The following is an 18970-nucleotide window of genomic DNA, read 5'->3' as shown; positions in this document are numbered from 1 at the left end:
AGAATTTCTACATCATTTAAAAATTTTACTGGTGGCAGAGAGAGGTTGGGATTATGGGAGAACAAAACTATGGGGTAACATTAGTTATTAGTAAATTAAAGGGTCACTCAAGAACTAAAATAGCTGACAAAAAAAGCATTTAGTGGATTTTGGCATTTCCAGTATAAAGAGATAAATTTGGCAACTGGTAGTGGAATTTCTACATACCCATATTCTCAGATATAAATAATTAAAAACTAGGAACCTTTAGTGCATATAAATCACCTGAGAATTTTGTTACAATGCAGTTCCTGATTCTGTAGGTCTGGGATATTTCAGTACTCCCCAGGTGATACATTGCTAGGGATCTAGGGACCACCCTTGGAGTAGCCCAGGCCTGGACCGGGCCTGGACCCAGCCCAGGAGAGTAGGTGTGAAATGTTGTTGGCCTTTTTTCTGTGGCAACTCCTAAGGGACCAGGATTATGGGTGGTGGTCTGTTGACCAGCTCTGTTAGCAGAAAAAAAGAAAAGGAATTATTGTGAAAATTCCCACTAGAGGTCGCTGTTAGCCTTACCAAAGACCCAGTCCTTGAAGAAAATGCTCTGGACTGGGGGGAAACGCCAAGGATCAGAAAGTAAATTTGAGGAATTAATGGAAGAATTGATAGGAAAAAAATCAGAATACAGCGGTGTGATATGACTTCAGGAGGGGTGAACATGTTTTTGAAGGTCTTTTCAGGAGTTATTTTCTAAAGAATTCCCTCCCCTCAAACTTTAAAAACAAAACCAACAATATCAATGCGCAGTCCTTAAAAAAAAGGTAGATGCCCTGGCCGGGTGGCTCCGTTGATTGGATTGTTACCCTGTACACCAAGAAGTTTTCGGGTTTGATTCCTAGTCAGGACACATGCCTAAGTTGTGGGTTCAACCCCCAGTGGGGCAGGTACAGGAGGCAACTGACCTCTCCCTCCCTCTCTCTCTCCCCCAACCCCTCTCCATTTCCCCTTCCCTCCTTCCCCCCCACCTTCCTCTTGCTCTAAAAGAAAAAAAAAACATCCTGAGGATTTTTTTTTAAAGTAGACAATTGCTTAATTTTTCAGGTTCTCAGGATAACTCAGGTGATCTGCAGAATTTTTTAGTGCAGTAGTGGGGCTACCTTGGTTTGCATCCTTCTCTCTCCCTGTTGCTGTCACCTGACGAGTTACCACTAGTTACAAGTCTGAGCACCTCTGAAAAATAGGCATAATAGCATTGTTGACACAAGAAATGTTCAAACCTGTAGAGAATTTTTATGAATGTATTTGAACCAAACTTAACAATAATTTCTGGGAAGCAAAATCTCAACAGATTGGGAAAATGCTCTAGAGAATATCACAGCTTATTTTGTACATTAGACTAAAAGGAGGAGATATAAGGAGGGCTACATGAAATTCATTGGTAGTGGATAAATGGGGCAGGGGAAAGCAAACCAGGGAAATCTCTGAGATTGGATAAAGAATAAAATGGAGAGACAAGTTTATTTTACTTGGTTGGTGCAGGATAGTTAACAATTAACACTTAACAACACATAGAGATGGTATGTGGGGGAACAATAACAATGAGGGGCTCTGTCTTCTCTTGCTCTGGTGTGGAAGTTGTACCCTGAGGGGTCCAGAAAACAACAGGATTATTCTGATGTTCCAAAGGCATGTTTTCATAGATGCAGGACGATACATAGGCTGACTGTCCTTCTGGTAAAGATTGACCTTTGTGTGGAAGCTGCAAGCCTAGGATATGACTACCTGCTATGACTTGCTTTTAGTTAGGAACTTTTTTGTTTAGACCATCCTGTATGGTTACTTCTGTATCTGAGTTTGTAAGGCCCACCATGCAGGCCTTCCCTGAACTTGTCAGGTTTAGTATGTGACTTCTCTTTTTATCCACAGCATCCTCCTCCTAAAGTTGATTAAGTGATGGAGGTAAACAGCTGGGCCAGGATCCTTTTATACAGTAATCACCTAATAAATGAGAACTATTATTATATTCTTGCATATCAAGTCATAGAGTGCTTTTGAGGTAGTACTTAGCTGTTGATTGATTTATTAATTATCAGGGATAAAATCACATTTGCAGTTGAATTTCAGGTCAGATGACATTTCTGCTCATTCTTTTAAATTAACCTTTCAAAATTCTATTGCTAAAGCTTAGGGTGATCTGAAAGAACAACTGTAGTTAGTTTTTAAAACTTTATTATGAGTATCCATAGGTATTATTACAATTTTTTATTCTTGTAGTTTTTCTTGTTTTTATTTTTACTTTTTCAATTTATTGGGGTGATGTTGGTTAATAAAAGTATGTAGACTGCAAATGTACAATTCTATGATATTGATGTTTTCTTTAGCCATGCAGAAGCTTTTTGATTTGATGAGGTCCCATTTGTTTATTCTTTCCTTTATGTCCTTTGCTGTAGGGGACATATTAGTGAAAATATTGCTCTGTGAAATATCTGAGATTTTTTCTGCCTATGTTATCCTCTAGGGCTTTTATGGTATCACAACTTATATTTATGTCTTTTATCCACCTTGAATTTATTTTTGTGTATGGTATAAGTAGGTGATTGAGTTTAATTTTTTTGCATGTAGCTGTCCGGCTCTCCCAACACCATTTGTTGAAGAGGCTATTTTTACTCCATTTTATGCTTCTGTCCTCTTTGTCAAATATTAATTCACCATAGAGACTTGGGTTTATTTCTGGGCTTTCTCTTCTGTTTCATTGGTCTGTGTATCTGTTCTTATGCCATTCCCAGGCTGTTTTGATTATAGTGACCTTGTAATCAGTTTGATATCAGGTATTGTGACCCTCTCCTAACTTTGTTCTTCTTTCTCAAAATTGCTGCAGCTATTCAGGGTCATTTATGGTTCCATATAAATTTCTGAAGTGTTTGTTTTATATATGTGAAATATGTCATGGGTACTTCAATAGGGATTGCATTGAATCTATAAATCGCTTTGGGTAGTGTTTGGGTTCTCTCTCTTTTTTTTCTTGAATAATGTCTGCTTAAAGGCTTATTGGTTTTGTTTATCTTTTCAAGGAACTGGGTCCTGGATTTATTGATTCTTAGAATTGTGCTTTTAGTCTCTATGTTATTTAATTCTGCTCTGATCTTTGTTATTTCATTCCTTCTACCTGATCTCGGCTGTCTTTGTTATTGTTCCTCAAGATCTTGTAGGCATAGGGTTAGGTTGTTTATTTGAAATGTTTCTATCTTTTTTAGGTAAGCCTGTATTGCTATGAACTTCATTTTCAGAACTGCCTTTGCTGTATCCCATAAGGTTTGCATTGTTGTGAGTTCATTTGTTTCCAGAAACTTTTTGATTTCTTCTGTGATCTCATTCTTGACCTATTCATTGTTTAATATCATGCTTTTCAATCTCCATCATGTTTTTGAGTTTTTTCCTTGGGGTTCTTTTGTAGTTTCAGTCCCTTGTGGTCAGAGAAAATGCTTGATATGATTTCAATTTTCTTGAAATTGTTGAGGCTTGTTTTGTGTCGTATCATGTAGCCTATCTTTGAAAATGTTCCATGTGCATTGAAAAGGAATGTGTATTTTGCTTCTTTGGGATGAAAGGCTCTATATATATCAATGAAGTCCATTTCATCTAGGACATTGTTAAATTCCAGTATCTGTATTGATATTTTGTTTGGAAAATCTATCCATTTTTTACAGTGAGGTATTGAAATCTGCTACTATAATTGTGCTGCTGACAATATCTTTCTTGAAGTCCTCCAAGATTTTTTAAATATATTTGTGTGCCCCTATTTTGAGTGCATATATATTTACAATGTTTATGTTTTCATGATGGATACTTCCCTTGCATATCATGAAGTGACCTTCTGGGTCTTTTTTCATGGCTGTTTTTTTTGAAGTCTCTTTTGTCCGATGTGAGTATTGCTACCACAGTTTTTTTTTTTTTTCCTGTCCATTTGCTTCGAACTTTTTTTTCAGCCCTTCACTTCCAGTCTGTGTTAGTCTTTTGTCCTGAGGTGGGTCTCTTGTAGGCAGCATATGTGTTGGTCATGATTTCTTATCCATTTAGTTATTCTGTGTTTTCTGATTGGAACATTTAATCCATTTACATTTAAGGTTACTATTCATAGGTGCTTATTCATTGCCATTTTTTCATACCTGTGTTCCTTTCTCTCACAGTTTTTCTTCCTGTTCTTAAAGCAGATCCTTTAGTATCTCTTTCACAGCTGGTTTGAAGGAGGTATATTCTTTGAGGCTTCTTTTGCCCGGGAAGCTCCTTATTTGGCCTTGCATTTTAATTGGGAGTGTTGCCAGATAGAATAGTCTCAGTTTCAGGCCCTTGGTTTTCAGTGCTTCAAATATTTCTTGCAATTCCCTTCTGTTTTGGAGTGTTTCCATTGAAAAGTCAGCTGCTAGTCTTGTCAGGGTTCCCTTGCATGTTACTTCCTACTTTTCCCTCTATTCCTTTAAGATTCTCTTTGTCTTGGAATTTTGCTATTTTATTTATGATGTGTCTTGAAGTTGGCGACTTTGGGTTCCTCTTGATTGGGACTTTCTGTGTTTCCTGGATTTGTGTGACTTTTTCTCTCATTTAATTAGGGGAATTTTCCATCATTACTTTTCCAAACAGTTTTTCTATCCCTAGCTCTTCTTTTTCTTCTGGTATCTCTATTATACAGATATGATTATCTTTCATGTTGTCCTGCATTTCCCTTAACCCCTCTTCATTCTTTCTGAGTCTCTCTTATTTTTCTTGCTCTTTCTGGGTGTTTCTTTCTACCTTGACCTCCAACTTGCTAATTCGATCCTCTGCTTCATCCAGCCTGCTTTTGATTCTTTCTGCTGTTTTCTTCAATTCAGAAATTGTATTCTTCATTTCCTCTTGGCCTTTGTTGATAATTTCTATCTCTTTTTTCATGTTGATATAGTTTGCAATGAGTTCATTATAGTTTCCCTGTAATTTTTAGTAATTCTCTGTGAGGTTATTGAGCTTCCTGATGACCACTGCTTTGAACTCAATATCTGATAGTTGAGTTGCCTCTATTTCATGTAGTATTTTTTCTGAGGCTTCCTCCTTTCCTTTCCTGAGGAGTTTGTTTCTTTGTCTTCTCATTGTTTGTGAGACTACTCTTGGTCTCCTCTGCTTCTTAAATTGATCTGTTCTTACTCCCTGGGTTTATGGTGTGAACTTTTAAGGTAGTAGACCTATGTAATTCAGTGGTACAGTCTCCTTGGTCTCCTGAACTCGCTGGTCTTGGGCTGTTGTTTATGTTGGCTCTCTGTATGTCTTTGGATTTTGATTGTTGTTGGGTCTGACTTTGGTGGGTCATTCCCTCCAACTGGTTACCTGAGGGTCGGTCACTCCATCTACCATGTCTTCTGTTCTGTTGTGCAGGTGTGGATAGGTTGTGTTGAAGTCGGTTCTTCTGTCTGTACGAGGTTTTGAGGCTTTTCTTTCGCAATTGTTCAGTTGTCTGCTCTCGGTAATTTCTCCAGTATTTAGTTGTACTTCGAGATTGGTTCTGGGTGGAGGTTAGTGTGGCTTCCACTCCCTCCTGTACCTTCTTCCATTGTTACTCTTGGTAATTCCTTTTTTGATGGTTTTCCTCTTCCAGCAGGTATATTGGTGTTCACAGCTCCCATCTACTCTTTTTTGTGATCAGTTGGAGGGGGAAGGCAAAATGGTTTAAGACAGCAGGAGTGTATTTTATGATAATTAAAATAGCAACCCATGGAGAAGAGATGGGAGATCCTTTCCATATGTATAGTGTTAATCATGATATTTCACCCAATTAGCCACTTTTTAGAAAGGGTGGAAAAAAGATAGGACTCTTGTCAGGGAGAGGAAGCATTGCAAGTTAGATCTAGAAAGCAGTGAGCTTGTGGGAAGTCAGATTATGAGGTAGAGTGAAGCGTATAGGATAGAAAATAGGTGTAGTGTGCGAGAGAATAGAGTTAACCACCACAGTAATAAAGTTCCTGAAACAGCAAAGTGAGCTAAGATCTGGGAGGGTGCTGTGTAGTATTTACAATTGTATGGAACAGCAATTATTTACAATAGTAACAGAGCAACAATCATATGACAGAATCTATGTGGTCTAAACTACAAGAATAGGACATACACTATAGGTGTGCTCCATCCTGGGGCTGTAGGTGTGAGTTTTCAGCCTCTGCTGCTGCAGAGGGAGTGCATTTGTGGGGTGGTGGTATCAGGTGTGGGCTGGCTTCTGTTGCTCCTGTGGCAGCCATGGCAGGGTGGGAGGCAGCTGGGTTGGCTGCAGGCCACTGGGGTCATGGTCACAGTTAGGAGCCCACTGCTGCCATGGCAGGTGGTAGGGGTATAGTCGAGGTCCTGGCAGCAGAGGTGGGCCCACGGCTGAGGCTGTGGAGGCTGCCTGACCAGGGGAGGTGGGAGCGGCTGCTGCGGAAGAGTTCCCTAAACAGCCACTGAGTGCCTCTTTTTCTTTTTGAAAAATTCCTCCTATTCAATCCTGCTGCTCCCAACAAGTATCTGTCCTCTCACACAGCCCAACTCTCCTACCAGACCAGGGAGTATCCGGGTCAGGGTATATCTTGGTTCAACTCTTCCCAGCCAGCATCCACAGCGTTAGCAAGTGCACACCGCCACTGTGTGTTTGCCACTTCATCCTTATTCCCCTCCAGTGACTTAAAGCATCCAGGTCCATCCTGGTGCTGATTAAACCTTGTTTGGCATGGGAGGGAGCCATTGGCCTGGCTCGCTCCTAAGAATCCTGTGGCAGACCCAGCAGGTGCTGGGTCTGGGGCTGCAGTGGCCCTGGTCCCATGCTGGTCCCATGCTGGTCCCAGGGACCTTATTGTCCCGAAACCCTCTCCATACCGTCTGATTTTTCAGTGTCCTCTATAGTTTTGGCCTCCAATCTTCATATATGCTGAGATACTGTTGGCTATTCCTCAGAGATTGGGGAGGAGTTCCACCCATGCACAGGGGGAAGTGGACTCCACTACCATGTATCTCACCATTATCTTAAAACCTTCTGGGCTCTCAATTCTGTTCCATTGGTCTGTGTGTCTTTTTTTCTGCTAATACCATGCTGTTTTGATTATTGTCGCTTTCTGTATAATTTGAGTTCAGGGAAAGTGATACCTATGGTCCTGTTCTTTAGTCTCATGATTGCTTTGGTTATTCAGGGTCTCTTGTGGGTCCATACAAATCTGACTTTTAAAAACTTTCCTTAAAAAGTACCATTGGACTTTTTTTGGAGTTATTCTTTTTAATTGATTATGCTGTTACAGTTGTCCCATTTTCCCTCTTCACTCCCCTCCACCCTGCACACCCCCTCCCACATTCTCCCCCTTTAGTTCATGTCCATGTGTCATAAGTTCTTTAGTTTCTACATTTCCCACACTACTCTTGCCCTCCCCCTCTCTATTTCCTCCCCACCGTCTATGCTACTTATTCTGTGTACCTTATCCCCTCCTCTCTTTCTCCACCTCCCCTGTTGCTAACCCTCCATGTGATCTCCATTTCTGTGGCTTTGCTCCTGATCTAGCTGTCCTCTTAGTTTGCTTTTGTTTTAGGTTTGGTGGTTAATAAGTGTGAGTTTGCTGTCCTTTCACTGTTCCTATTTTTTGTCTTTTTCTTATATAAGTCCCTTTAACATTTCATAGAATAAGGGCTTGGTGACGATGAACTCCTTGAACTTGACCTTATCTGAGAAGCACTTTATCTGCCCTTCCATTCTAAATGAAAGCTTTGCTGGATAGAGCAATCCTGGATGTAGGTCCTTGCATTTCATGACTTGGAATACTTCTTTCCAGCCCCTTCTTGCCTGCAAGGACTCCTTTGAGAAATCAGCTGACAGTCTGATGGGAACTCCTTTGTAGGTGACTGTCCCCTTATCTCTTGCTGCTTCTAGAATTCTCTCATTCATTTTAGTCTTGGCTAATGTAATTATGATGTGCCTTGGTGTGTTCCTTCTTGGGTCCAACTTCTTTGGGACTCTCTAAGCTTCCTGGACTTCCTGGAAGTCTGTTTCCTTTGCCAGATTGGGGAAGTTCTCCTTTATTATTTGTTCAAATAAGTTTTCCACTTGTTGCTCTTCCTTTCCCCCTTCTGGTGCCCCTATAATTCGGATGTTGGAATGTTTAAAGATGTCCTAGAGGTTCCTAAGCCTCTCCTCATTTTTTAAAATTCTTGTTTCTTCATTCTTTTCTGTTTGGTTGTTTCTTTCTTCCTTCTGGTCCATTCCACTGATTTGAGCCCCAGTTTACTTTCCATCACTATTGGTTCCCTGTGGAATTTCCTTCATTTCACTTAGTGTAGCCTCCATTTTTTCATCTAATTTGCAACCAAAATCAACCAGTTCTGTGAGCATTCTGATCACCAGAGTTTTGAACTGTGCATTTGATAGGTAGGCTATCTATTGGTCGCAGATACTTAAAAGTATTGGCTCTGGGGCTTTGATTTGTTCTTGTGTTTAAGCCATAATTTTTTGGTGAGGTCGCACCTGTTACATGTGAGTGGTGGAACTTTAGGTGTTCACCAGGGCAGGGCAACCCATGACTCTCGGTTGTGATGCTGTACATGGGGCATGGTTGGAGAGGGAACAATAGTGCTTGCTCTGCCCTCTCTTGGATTTCAGTCTCCTCTGCCACTTCCCACAAGCAAATTGTGCCCTTCTGGTGCTGGTTCCCAGGTGTGTAGGCTTGTGTATGTTCTAGGACCCTGTGGGTCTCTCCAGTGAACTCTCCTGTGAGGCTAGAAGTCTGTCCTGGCACCTCAACCCCCACATGTTTTTTCTATTTGTTCTTTTGGGCTTTATTTTCTGTTGCTGGGGCTGTCTCACTGCCCATTTTTTTGCCTGGTTTATCTGCACATGAGCGTGTGTGTGTCCGCAGTCAGCCAGCCACCTTGCACGCCTCACTGGTTTGGGTCTGCTTGTTTCCTCCTGGCACTGCCTGCGCTCCCAGGTCTGCCAGCCACCACTTTTTCCTGCTGTGACCCCTCTCTGCTGGCCGCCAACTTCTCCCCTCTTACTGGTCTGTATGAATGGTTTGTTGTCGGACTTCCATACAGTTCAATTTTCTGTCTCTTCAGGTTGTGTTTTTGTTTCTAAATCTTTGTTTTTCTTCAATTTGGTTGTGGGAGGAGGCACAGTGTTTCCACCTATGCCTCCATCTTGGTCGGAAGTCCCATTGGAATTTTAATGGGAATTGCATTAAGTGTATACACTTATGGAGTTGGGTAATATGGCCATTTTAATTATGCTAATTCTTCTAATCCATGAACATGGAATATCTTTCCAATTCTTCATGAAAAAAATTTCTTGTTTTTAATGTATAGGTCCATCACATCCTTTGTTAAATTTATTCCTAGCTATTTTATTCTTTTTGTTGCAATTGCTAAAGAAAGTTTTTTTTTAAATTTCCTTTTCTGAAATGTCATTGTTAGTCTGTAGGAACACAGTGGATTTTGTATATTAATTTTGTGTTCTGCAACTTCACTGTATTTGTTTATTGTTTTAAATATATTTTTAGGGGAGTCGTTAGGGTTTTCTATTTCATGTCATCTGCAAAAAGTGACACTTCTTCCTTCCCAGTTTGGATGCCTTCTATTTCTTTCTCTTGCGTGATTGGTCTTGTTAAAACTTCCAATACTATGTTGAATAAAAGTGGTAAGAGTGGTCATCTTGCCTTATTCCTGATCTTAGAGGAAAAGCTTTCAGTTATTCACCATTAAGTATGATATGAGCAGAGGGTTTGTCGTATATGGTCTTCATTATATCAAAGTACTTTCCTTCCGTGTCCATTTGAGTGTTTTAATCATGAATAGATGTTGTATCTTGTCAAATGCTTTTTATACATCTATTGATATGATCGTATAATTATGTTGAACTATACTTGTGCCCCAATAATGAATCCCACTTGATTGCAAGGTATTATTTTTTTAATGTATTGCATTTTATTTACTGTTTTGTTTAAGTTTTTAAAATCTATATTCATTAGAGATAACTGGTCCGTAATTTTCTTTTTTTGTGTAATCCTTATTGTGGTTGGTATTAGTGTAATGTTGGCCCCTTAAAATGTATTAGGAAGTATTGCCTGTTTTTCAGTGTTTTTGTAAGGGTTTGAGAAGGATAGGTACTACCGGTAGATCTTTTCTTGAATGTTTGTTAGAATTCAGTAGTGAAGTCATCTGGTCCTGGACTTTTACTTTTGGGGAAGTTTTTGTTGGTTGTTTCAATTTCCTCACTGTTGATAGTTCTATTTAGATATTCTAGTTCTTTATGGTTCAGTCTAGGAAGGTTATATATTCTGAAGAACTTGTCCATTTCTTCTAGGTAATAAACTTGGTGACATTAAGTCTTTCATAGTATTACTGTATTTTCCTCTGTATTTCTGTGGTGTCCATTGTAACTTCTTTCATTTCTGATTTTGTTTATGTGAGTCTTTTCTCTTTTTCCTTAATGAGTCTAGCCAGGATTTGTCAATTTTATTAATCTTTTCAAAGAACCAGCTCTTTTTTGCATTATTTTTTGGTATTTTTGTTCTTTATTTTTTTAAACTGTGCTCTGATTTTTATTGTTTCTTTCCTTCTGCTGGCTTCAACAGCATTTGTTCTCTTGTTTGAGTTCTTTAAGCAGTAATGTTAGGTTGTTTATTTCAGATTTTTCTTTTTCTTTTTTTGAAGTAGACTTGTGATGATATAAAGTTTCCTCTTTATCACTGCTTTTCTTCACTCCAGAGTTTTGATATGTTGTATTGTCATTCTCACTTGTTTTATGTATCTTTTGATCTCTCCTATTACTACTTTTTTGATCCAGTCATTTTTTAGTAGCATGTTGTTTAATCTTCACACACATTTGTGATTTTTTTCTGCTTTTGCTTTTTTAAAAATTTATTTATCTTTAGAGGGGAAGGGAAGGAGAGAAACATCAATGTATGATTGCCTTTCGTGAGTTCCCTGCTGGGAACTGGCCTGCAACCCAGGCATGTGCCCTGACTGGGAATCGAACCACGATCGTGTGGTTTGCAGGCCCGTGTTCAATCCACCGAGCTATACCAGCCAGGGCTTTTTCTGCTTCTTTGCAGTTGATTTGCAATTTTTGAGTACTGTGTTCAGAGAATATGTTTAATATGATTTTGATCTATAAATTTGTAGAAGCTAGTTTTGTGTCCCAACATCTGGTCAGTCCTGTGAATGTTCCATGTGCACTAGAAAAAATGGTATTCTGGGATGAAAGGCTCTGTAAATGTTGATTATGTCCATTAGTTTATTGTATCATTTAATGCCAATATTCCCTTATTGATTTTCTTTTTAAGTGATCTATCCACAGCTGTCAGTGGGGTATTTAGGTCCCCTACTATTGTGTTTTTGTCATTTTCTCTACTTTTGTTAGTAGTTGCTTTATATATTTTGGTGCTCCCTATTTGGGTGTATATAATACAAATACATGTAATGTCTTCTTGATGTATTGTCCCTTTTATCACTATAGTATATCCATCTTTTCCTCTTGTTATCTTTTTATTTTAAAATCTATTTTGTCATATATAAGTCCAGCTACACCTGCTTTTTTTCTGGATGCAATTTGCTTGGAGAATAATTTTCTACTCTTTCACTTTGAGTATTTATTTTCCTTGCAGCTGAAATGTACCTCCTGAAGGCAGCATATGGTTGGTTCGGGTCTAAAAATTTTTTTGTTTTGATCCATTCTTTGACTTTTTATTGGTATGTTCAGTCCATTTACATTTTGAGTATACGAGAATTTCCTATAGCCATTTTATGTTGTATTTTCTCATAGCTCTGTGTCTCCTTTGTTTCTTTTTCCTTGCATTTCTGTTTTTGTTTTTGGCTTTTTTTTTAATGTGATGATATTCTATGATTTTTTTCTTCTGTTTTTTCTTTTTTTGTGTTCTGTCTCAGTTCTGGATTTTTTGTTATATACACAGTTACCATTAGGTTTATGCAAAAGAAACTGTCATATATACAGTAGTCCTTTTTCTTATTTTATATTCATATTAAATGAATATTAAATTTCTAATATTTTTATATCTTATCTCCATCCCCTTTGCAAATTTAGACCTTTACCATCTCTCTTTAATATTTTTGTAGTCACAAATTATCCCTATTTATGCTGCATTCATTTCAAAATCGTAATACCTATTATCTTCTCTTTTTAAACTGTTTTTACTATCTTCAACCTTTATGTTATATTTAAGCATATGATACTTCATTCTGAAAAGTGGTTGAAATTTTCAGCTTGTATCTGTTAGTTATCTTACTCATAGTTATGTACTGTTTTGTCTTTTCATTTTGGGTGGAATAACCCATTTTAGTATTTCATGTAGTGGAGGTTTTTCAGAGGAAATTCCCACAGCCTCAGTATGTCTGGAAAAGTCTTATTCTTTTTATGTAAAAGATATACTTTGCTGGTAATTTCTCTCTTTCAATAGTTTGAACATTTGATTCCACTCTCTCCTAACTTGTAGGGTTTCTGCTAAAAAATTTGATGATAATCTAATCTAAAAATTTGATGACAATCCTTTATAGGTTACCATCTTCTTTTCCCAGGCTGTCTTGAGATGTCTTTCTTTGTTATTAATTTTTGACATTTTAAATATAATGTGCCTTGGAGAGGGCCTTTTTGGATGGAGATTGATGTTTCATACATTCAAGGATCCGATTTTTTTCATAGGTTTAGGAAGTTCTTGTCAACTATTTGTTTGAATAGGCTCTGTGTTCGCTTCTTTCTCTCCTTGTGGAATATTCATTATTTTATATTGCTCTTTCTGATGGAATGATAATTCTTGTAGAGTTTTTTTTTTTTATCTCAAGTCTCTCTCTTCCATCTGCTTCATTTCTAGATTTCTGTCTTCAGCACCACTAATTTTTTTCCTCCGTGTGGTCACCTCTACTTCCTAAGCTTGCTGGTTCATTTTTTATTTCTTTTATTGAGCTCCAGAATTTTATTGAATTCTTATATTCAGTTCCAGAATTTCTGTTTGATTCTTTTTGAAAGTTTCAGTGTCTATAGTGACATACTCCTTTTGCTTTCTGAGTTTATTTCTGAATTCCTTAAGCTGCCTGTTATATCTTGTTGAGTTTATTCAGAACTGCAATCTTGAACTCCCTGTCATTTAAGTCATGTATTTCTATGTCTTTTAGTTTATTTTCTAGAGGTTTTTAAATTTTCTTTCTGAGCTGCCTGGTTACCTTGGCTATTCATCATATTTGATTAATTCTTTCTTCCCTAGGCATCTATGGAAATGAAATCTGGTTTGTTTTTCTTTTTAAAGGGGGCACTTCTCTACTTAGTAGGTTGATGAGAGCTGTGTTTTTATTTTCTGTAGGTGGCACTGAAGCTCAAGTTTATTAGTTTTTCTTGCTTTTCTCTGGCTTCTCAGATTTCTGCAGCGTGGTGGAAAATGCCCCATATTTCCTGTGGAGCTGGTTTTCTCCTCTGTGACCAAGTTCCCTCAGTCTCAGGGCACCTCCACCCCATGGGGAAATGTGGTGAGATATAGAGCCTTGCACCTGTAAAATTCCAACATTGTCCCCTGCAGTGACACTCTGCCAGTAGTGCAACCGCTATGTTTGTGGTGTGAGCTGCGAGAGGCTGGCTGGCGTGTTTGTGGCTTTGTTCTCCTCCCAATAATTGTGACTACCTACCCTCAATGCCTCACTTCTCTTACTGAGATTAGCTACAGTGTGTGCCTGCCACTCAGAGGAAATCCTTCTGCCTCTTCAATTTTCAGGGCAACAGATAATGTGCTCTGGGGCCCTCTGCTAGCTCTGGGAGAGACAGGCGAGGTCAGCTCTGGGAGGGTAACAGGAGGTGGCAACTGTGGCCAAATCTTTGCACTCAGTCTCTGCCCAGGTCATTGGGTTCAGCTGCAGCTTGTGCTGACTATTCAGGCAGGAATGCTCACTGTATCGCTTTGCCCCTCCTGGGTACAGAATGGCCACCAATCAGGTGGCAACCTGATTCCTCCCCTCTCCTGAGACCTGCAGTAATCATTGGGCTGCATTCATGGCACCATCTCAGCTCTACTCCCTTGCCTTTTCCCTGGTTTGCTCCCACTGACCCACCTTCAGATGTTTCAATGCACAGATATCTTAAGACATGTTTGTATTTTGAGAAGGGAATTCTTTGTTGAATTATGGCCATTCAAATTATTGTAAATTCTAGGGGAGAGACCAGGGGAAATCTTGCCATTTTTTTTCAGGGTTTTGTTTGTTTTAAAGGTCAGGGATTGGCTGGTATCGTATTAAAGAGCGTTTGGAAGACTATTTCATATATGACTCCCAAATTCAATGTTTTTGAAGATAAACACAGTGTACATATTTTCTTAATGTAACCCAGAGGGACTGGACAATGTATTTTGCTTGGGGTTTTTCCTTGAAAAGCTAGAAAGGAGAGGCTAGTTCATGCTGTTAACCAGTCTTTCTCCTCTTGCACTCAAAGCCAAATTTATTTTAGAAAGGGGTGGAAATGAAATTAGATGGGACCTCAGTTCTCTTCGACTGGTTGGGTGTCTGTATTTGTGGGGGCTTGAGTAAAGCTGATTGATGGCACAATTAGATTTGAGGTGCTTATATTTCATATGGATATTAATGATGTCATGAAGTTATAATTGGGGTGGGGTGAGGAGGTGTTTTGGGGGGAAATCAAGGGATTTGGAGGCCAAGGAACAAAGTGGCTAAGTTCCTGTGCTCTTTAGTTTTTTCCCTCCCTAAATGCGGGTGGGTGGTAGGCAAGAATTGTTTTGTGTGTCCGTATTTCTGCCAACATTCTGCTCATGAATATATAGCTTTGCTTTTAAGAAGGTCAAGGTTTTCTGTGCAGCTCTCCTTTTCTGAGCCCTCATGAGACTTTTCTTTAACAGTATTATGCATTTTAATTCTACATATATTTTAACACTAAGTTTTTTGCAGTTAATATTGTGTGTGTGTATATACACACACATACGTACATATTTAAATATTTTTATTTTATTTTGTTTTTATTTTATTGTTTTAAAGTGTGGTCCAGCTGCTGGCAGTGTTCTTGGTTTTCCTTTGACTGGAAACTTTTCATTTGCCATTGTGTTTGAAAAGGATAGTTTCATGGGGTATAGAATTCTTGGTTGGCAATTACTTTCTCTTAATATTTTCAGGGTATCAGTTCATTTGTCATCTGGTCCCCATCTATGTACTGATATAATATTGTCCTTTGTAAGCAATGTATTTTTTTCCTTTAAGAAACCCTCTCGCCCTGACTGGTGTGGCTCAGTGGGTTGGGCATTGACCTGCAAACTGAAATTCAGATTGCCGATTCAATTCCTGGTCAAGGCACATGTCTGGTTTGCAGGCCAGTTCCCTCATTGTGGGTGTATGAGAGGCCACTGATTTAGCGCATTAATGTTTCTGTCCCTGTCTTTCTCCTCTCCTTCCCTTCTCTCTAAAAATAAATAAGTAAAATATTTAAAAGAAAAAGAAACACTCTCTCTTACTGTGAAAACCCTAAGTATGGTTATTTTGTTTGGGTTTTTAGGCTCACTTGGAGTACAGGTGTTTCTTGAATCAGTAACTTGATTTCTTTCTTTAGTTTGAGAAAAATTTCAGCCTCATCTTTTAAAAAATTGATTCTGCCTTTTCTTGCTTTCTCTTTGCATTCTAGTTGTATGTATGTTAGGCTGTCATGTTCCTATGTCTTCCATGCTGTACTGTGCTTTCCATATCTCTCTTCCTCCTTCAACGTGGATACTCTCTCCCCTTTTATTGTTCATTTCACTATTACCCTTACTTAATAAGTCCTTACAAGACTGATGAAAACTGTGCTCTTCATCTACTTTCTGCTTGGCTTCTTTCTTTTGCTATATATTCCTTAACTGACAGATGTTTTGTGGAGAAATCAGGTCTGGATTTTTCCTGTCTCTGTAACCCCTTCTCTTCAGAAGCTCTTTCTTCAAGCCCTAGCTTTCTCAATAGCCCCAAACCTAGTTTGCCTCTCCAGTCCTGTAAGATTTCCTTAAAAACAGTTTCCTATTGGCTGCTCTGGGTCCCAGCAGCTACCCTCTGCCTGGTTCCAGCCTCTTGTCCATGTCAGGAATAAACAGGTGCTCTGCTGGGGGAAGCTGGCTTCATCTTAGTATGCTTCTCTTTGTTCTGGTGCCTTGGCAGCTCCTTATATCCTCAAACAGATTTTTAATTCTTTTTTTTTTAATTTAGCATTTCTGGTTGGCTTTTAGTAGGATACTGTTCCTCTACAAACTACTTCATCATTGAGGAAGTCTCAACAACAAGTTTCTAGAATGTTAGTTGTCTCTATCACCTAATTGGTTTTTGGGTTTTGTTGCTTATCAGGCACTCCAGGAATAGGAACTACAAGGCAGAATCTGCAATATACCGCCTGGAGGCTGTGCCACTGGAGTTCGGGGACTATCACCCGTTAAAACTCATAACCGTAAGTTTTGTCAAAGGTCTCACTGAGTGATATCCCTATTCCATTAAATTACAGGCAGTAGTATTCCTGGGTCTTTTCCATTTTGCCAACAGTAGCTTCTTATTGCATATTTAAATCAATAACTTTGTTCCCTCCCTATTTTTTTGTGGTGTTGGCCTCACCCACTAGCATTTTTATTTCCTCCTTTCTTATGTCAATGAGGGTGTCATGATGGGATACTTTGTACCTGATTTGGAGGTGTAAGCAGAATATATCTTTTTAATTTGCCTATTTGGAATATTAAAAATCAATATAATTACCAGTATAGCATGCTATCCTGAGTAGCATTGTAGTCTATATGTGAGTTTACTTAAAAAACAAAACAAAACAAAAAGCAGGAAAGAGACATAGATGGTCCCTCTCTTACAGATTAGAACTCTTCCACTGGCAAGTGGTTGAAGCTATGTGGTTGTCATGATAGGTGGAGATGAGGTTGACAGATAGATACCAATGGATACAAAGGACATAAAATTTCTTCTAGTGGAGGACCTGAGGAAACACAGAGATGATCACATTAAGTAGGAAGTTAGAAGACTTACCTTTGGCCTCCCAGGGTCCTACATATCCCCATGGGCTCAAGCGGCTGACCTGCCAGTGAATTGGTTCCTTTCTCAGGAACTCTCCCTACATGGTGACAGAGTAGCAGTATAAGCTCCTGGCACATCCAACTGCAGGGCAACCTCTTCTTTAGCAGTTCTTGTTTACCCAGGTGGGTTACCTGTCCTTCCCTGAACCAGCCCTGATGACCAGGGTATAGAATATGCTTATTGATTGGGTTGGGGCCAGTATATACCCTTGGAACCAGGAGCAGAGTCCACCTTATTAGGCCTATAGGAGGTAAGAGTCAGGGGAAAGGGAGGGCTGTTTTCCCAAAGAAAATTTGGACTATTGAGCTTGGGAGTTGGAGGACTAGATGCCAGGGGAAAAAATTGACAAATGTACACCAATGACAAGTACTTGGCCTAATCACCCAGTTTAGTGTCAGATCCTACAACCTAACGGGAAGGTCTTCAATAAGACTGCTCTTGTTTCAGACACTAGCTACGAACTTGGGGGCCCCCAGGTCACCTGAACTTCAGTCTAACTGGCTACAGATTCAAGGGTTTCCTGAGACCCCCCCTTCAGATTTGATAATTTGTTAGAACAACTCACAGAGCTCAGAAAAGCATAATACTTACACTTACAGTTTTATTATAAAGATACAAATAAGGACCAGCCAAATTAAGAGACACACAGGGTGAGGTTGGGAAGTGGTCTCTAAACACAGAAACAACTGTGCCCTCTGCCTATGGAGTTGCTATATCACCTCTCAGCCCATCATGTGTTCACTAACTAGGAAGCTCCACCAAGTTTTGGTGTCTGATCTTCTTTTAAAAAATATTTTATTTATTTTTAGAGAGGGGGAGAAGGAGAGAGGGAGAGAAACATCAGTGTGTGATTACCTCTTATGCACCCCCTACTGGGGACCTGGCCCATAACCCAGGCGTGTGCCCCGACTGGGAATTGAACCAGTGACCCTTTGGTTTGCAGGCCTATGCTCAATCCACTGAGTTACATGAGCCAGGTGATGTCCAAACTTTTTATTGGAGTTTCACTGCAAAAGGCAGTGGTGGATTGATTCCTTGGCCATGTGATTGAATTTAATCTCTGTCACCCCCTCCTCCACCTTGAGGTCAGGCTGATGTTACCTGGCTGATGTCATCAAGGCCATACCCTACTATTAACAGTGGTTGGCGTTTTTCTTGACCAGCCCCTATAATGTATCATCTCATTAGTATAAACTCAGGTGTGTACCTATACACACCTGAGGGGTAGAGCTTGTGAATGACAGACCCTCCAAGGACAAGTCCAGTCAAATTTTCTTTTATCTAACACTTTTGCCTTTATTCTGTTTCCTACCATCCTTCTTGCTCTCTTGAACATTGGTTACCTCTGTTTCCCTGTGGATACATGTCCAAAGTGCTCATCACTGTTCCTTCGCCCCTGTCCCCTGGGTTTTCATAGTTTCCTTATTAAGAAGGAGTACAGCCTAACTAGCCCTTCTGGATGTTGTCCTCTATTTTCAGCAGAGACTATGGTTGGATTCTCCTGGCTGAGAGTTTTATTCCTGGTCTAGTTACCTGAAGCTGGGGAGGGATGGAAGTCAGTGGAACAAAAACATTGCTTCATGTCCCGACACCCTCATCTGCCCTTAGTACTTAAACTAAGCCATTGCATTGGAAGTTCTCCAAAAAGGAAGGAGTTGGCCTTCACTGCTCTACAGTGATGAAATGACTGTGCTGAGCCATTGACACTCTCCTCACAGTGTGATGACCCTAGAAGCTTATTTGTCCTAGTTCATTACCCTACCTAGACCATTACTATAAGGCTCATATTCTCATACAGTAGATCTGGTGGGGCTTGAGAGACTGCATCTTTTATAAGCTTCCAGGTGATGTGGATGCTGCTTGTTCAGGCACTACACTCTGACTATGAAGGCCATACAAGAATGGTTACCACCTTTTAACCATAGTGTCC

The 18970-nt window shown here is 39.5% G+C and overlaps 1 protein-coding gene across 3 annotated transcripts in view; it reads left to right on the top strand.

The window, feature by feature from the left end:
- The window catches only part of VPS35L (VPS35 endosomal protein sorting factor like), a 168678-nt gene that overhangs the window by 1961 nt on the left and 147747 nt on the right, over positions 1–18970 (top strand). For all 3 annotated transcript variants that reach the window (XM_037057109.1, XM_037057108.1, XM_037057107.1), the window contains exon 2: positions 16315–16414. In XM_037057109.1, the coding sequence (XP_036913004.1) occupies positions 16315–16414 (100 nt within the window). The remainder of the gene's footprint in view (positions 1–16314; positions 16415–18970) is intronic.

The sequence above is a fragment of the Sturnira hondurensis genome, unplaced genomic scaffold, assembly GCF_014824575.4.
Source record: "Sturnira hondurensis isolate 20B ecotype Veracruz unplaced genomic scaffold, ASM1482457v3 Scaffold0009372, whole genome shotgun sequence".
NCBI lineage: Eukaryota > Metazoa > Chordata > Mammalia > Chiroptera > Phyllostomidae > Sturnira > Sturnira hondurensis.
The sequence above is the reverse complement of the archived record's forward strand: the minus strand, read 5'-3'. Positions and strand labels throughout refer to the sequence as shown.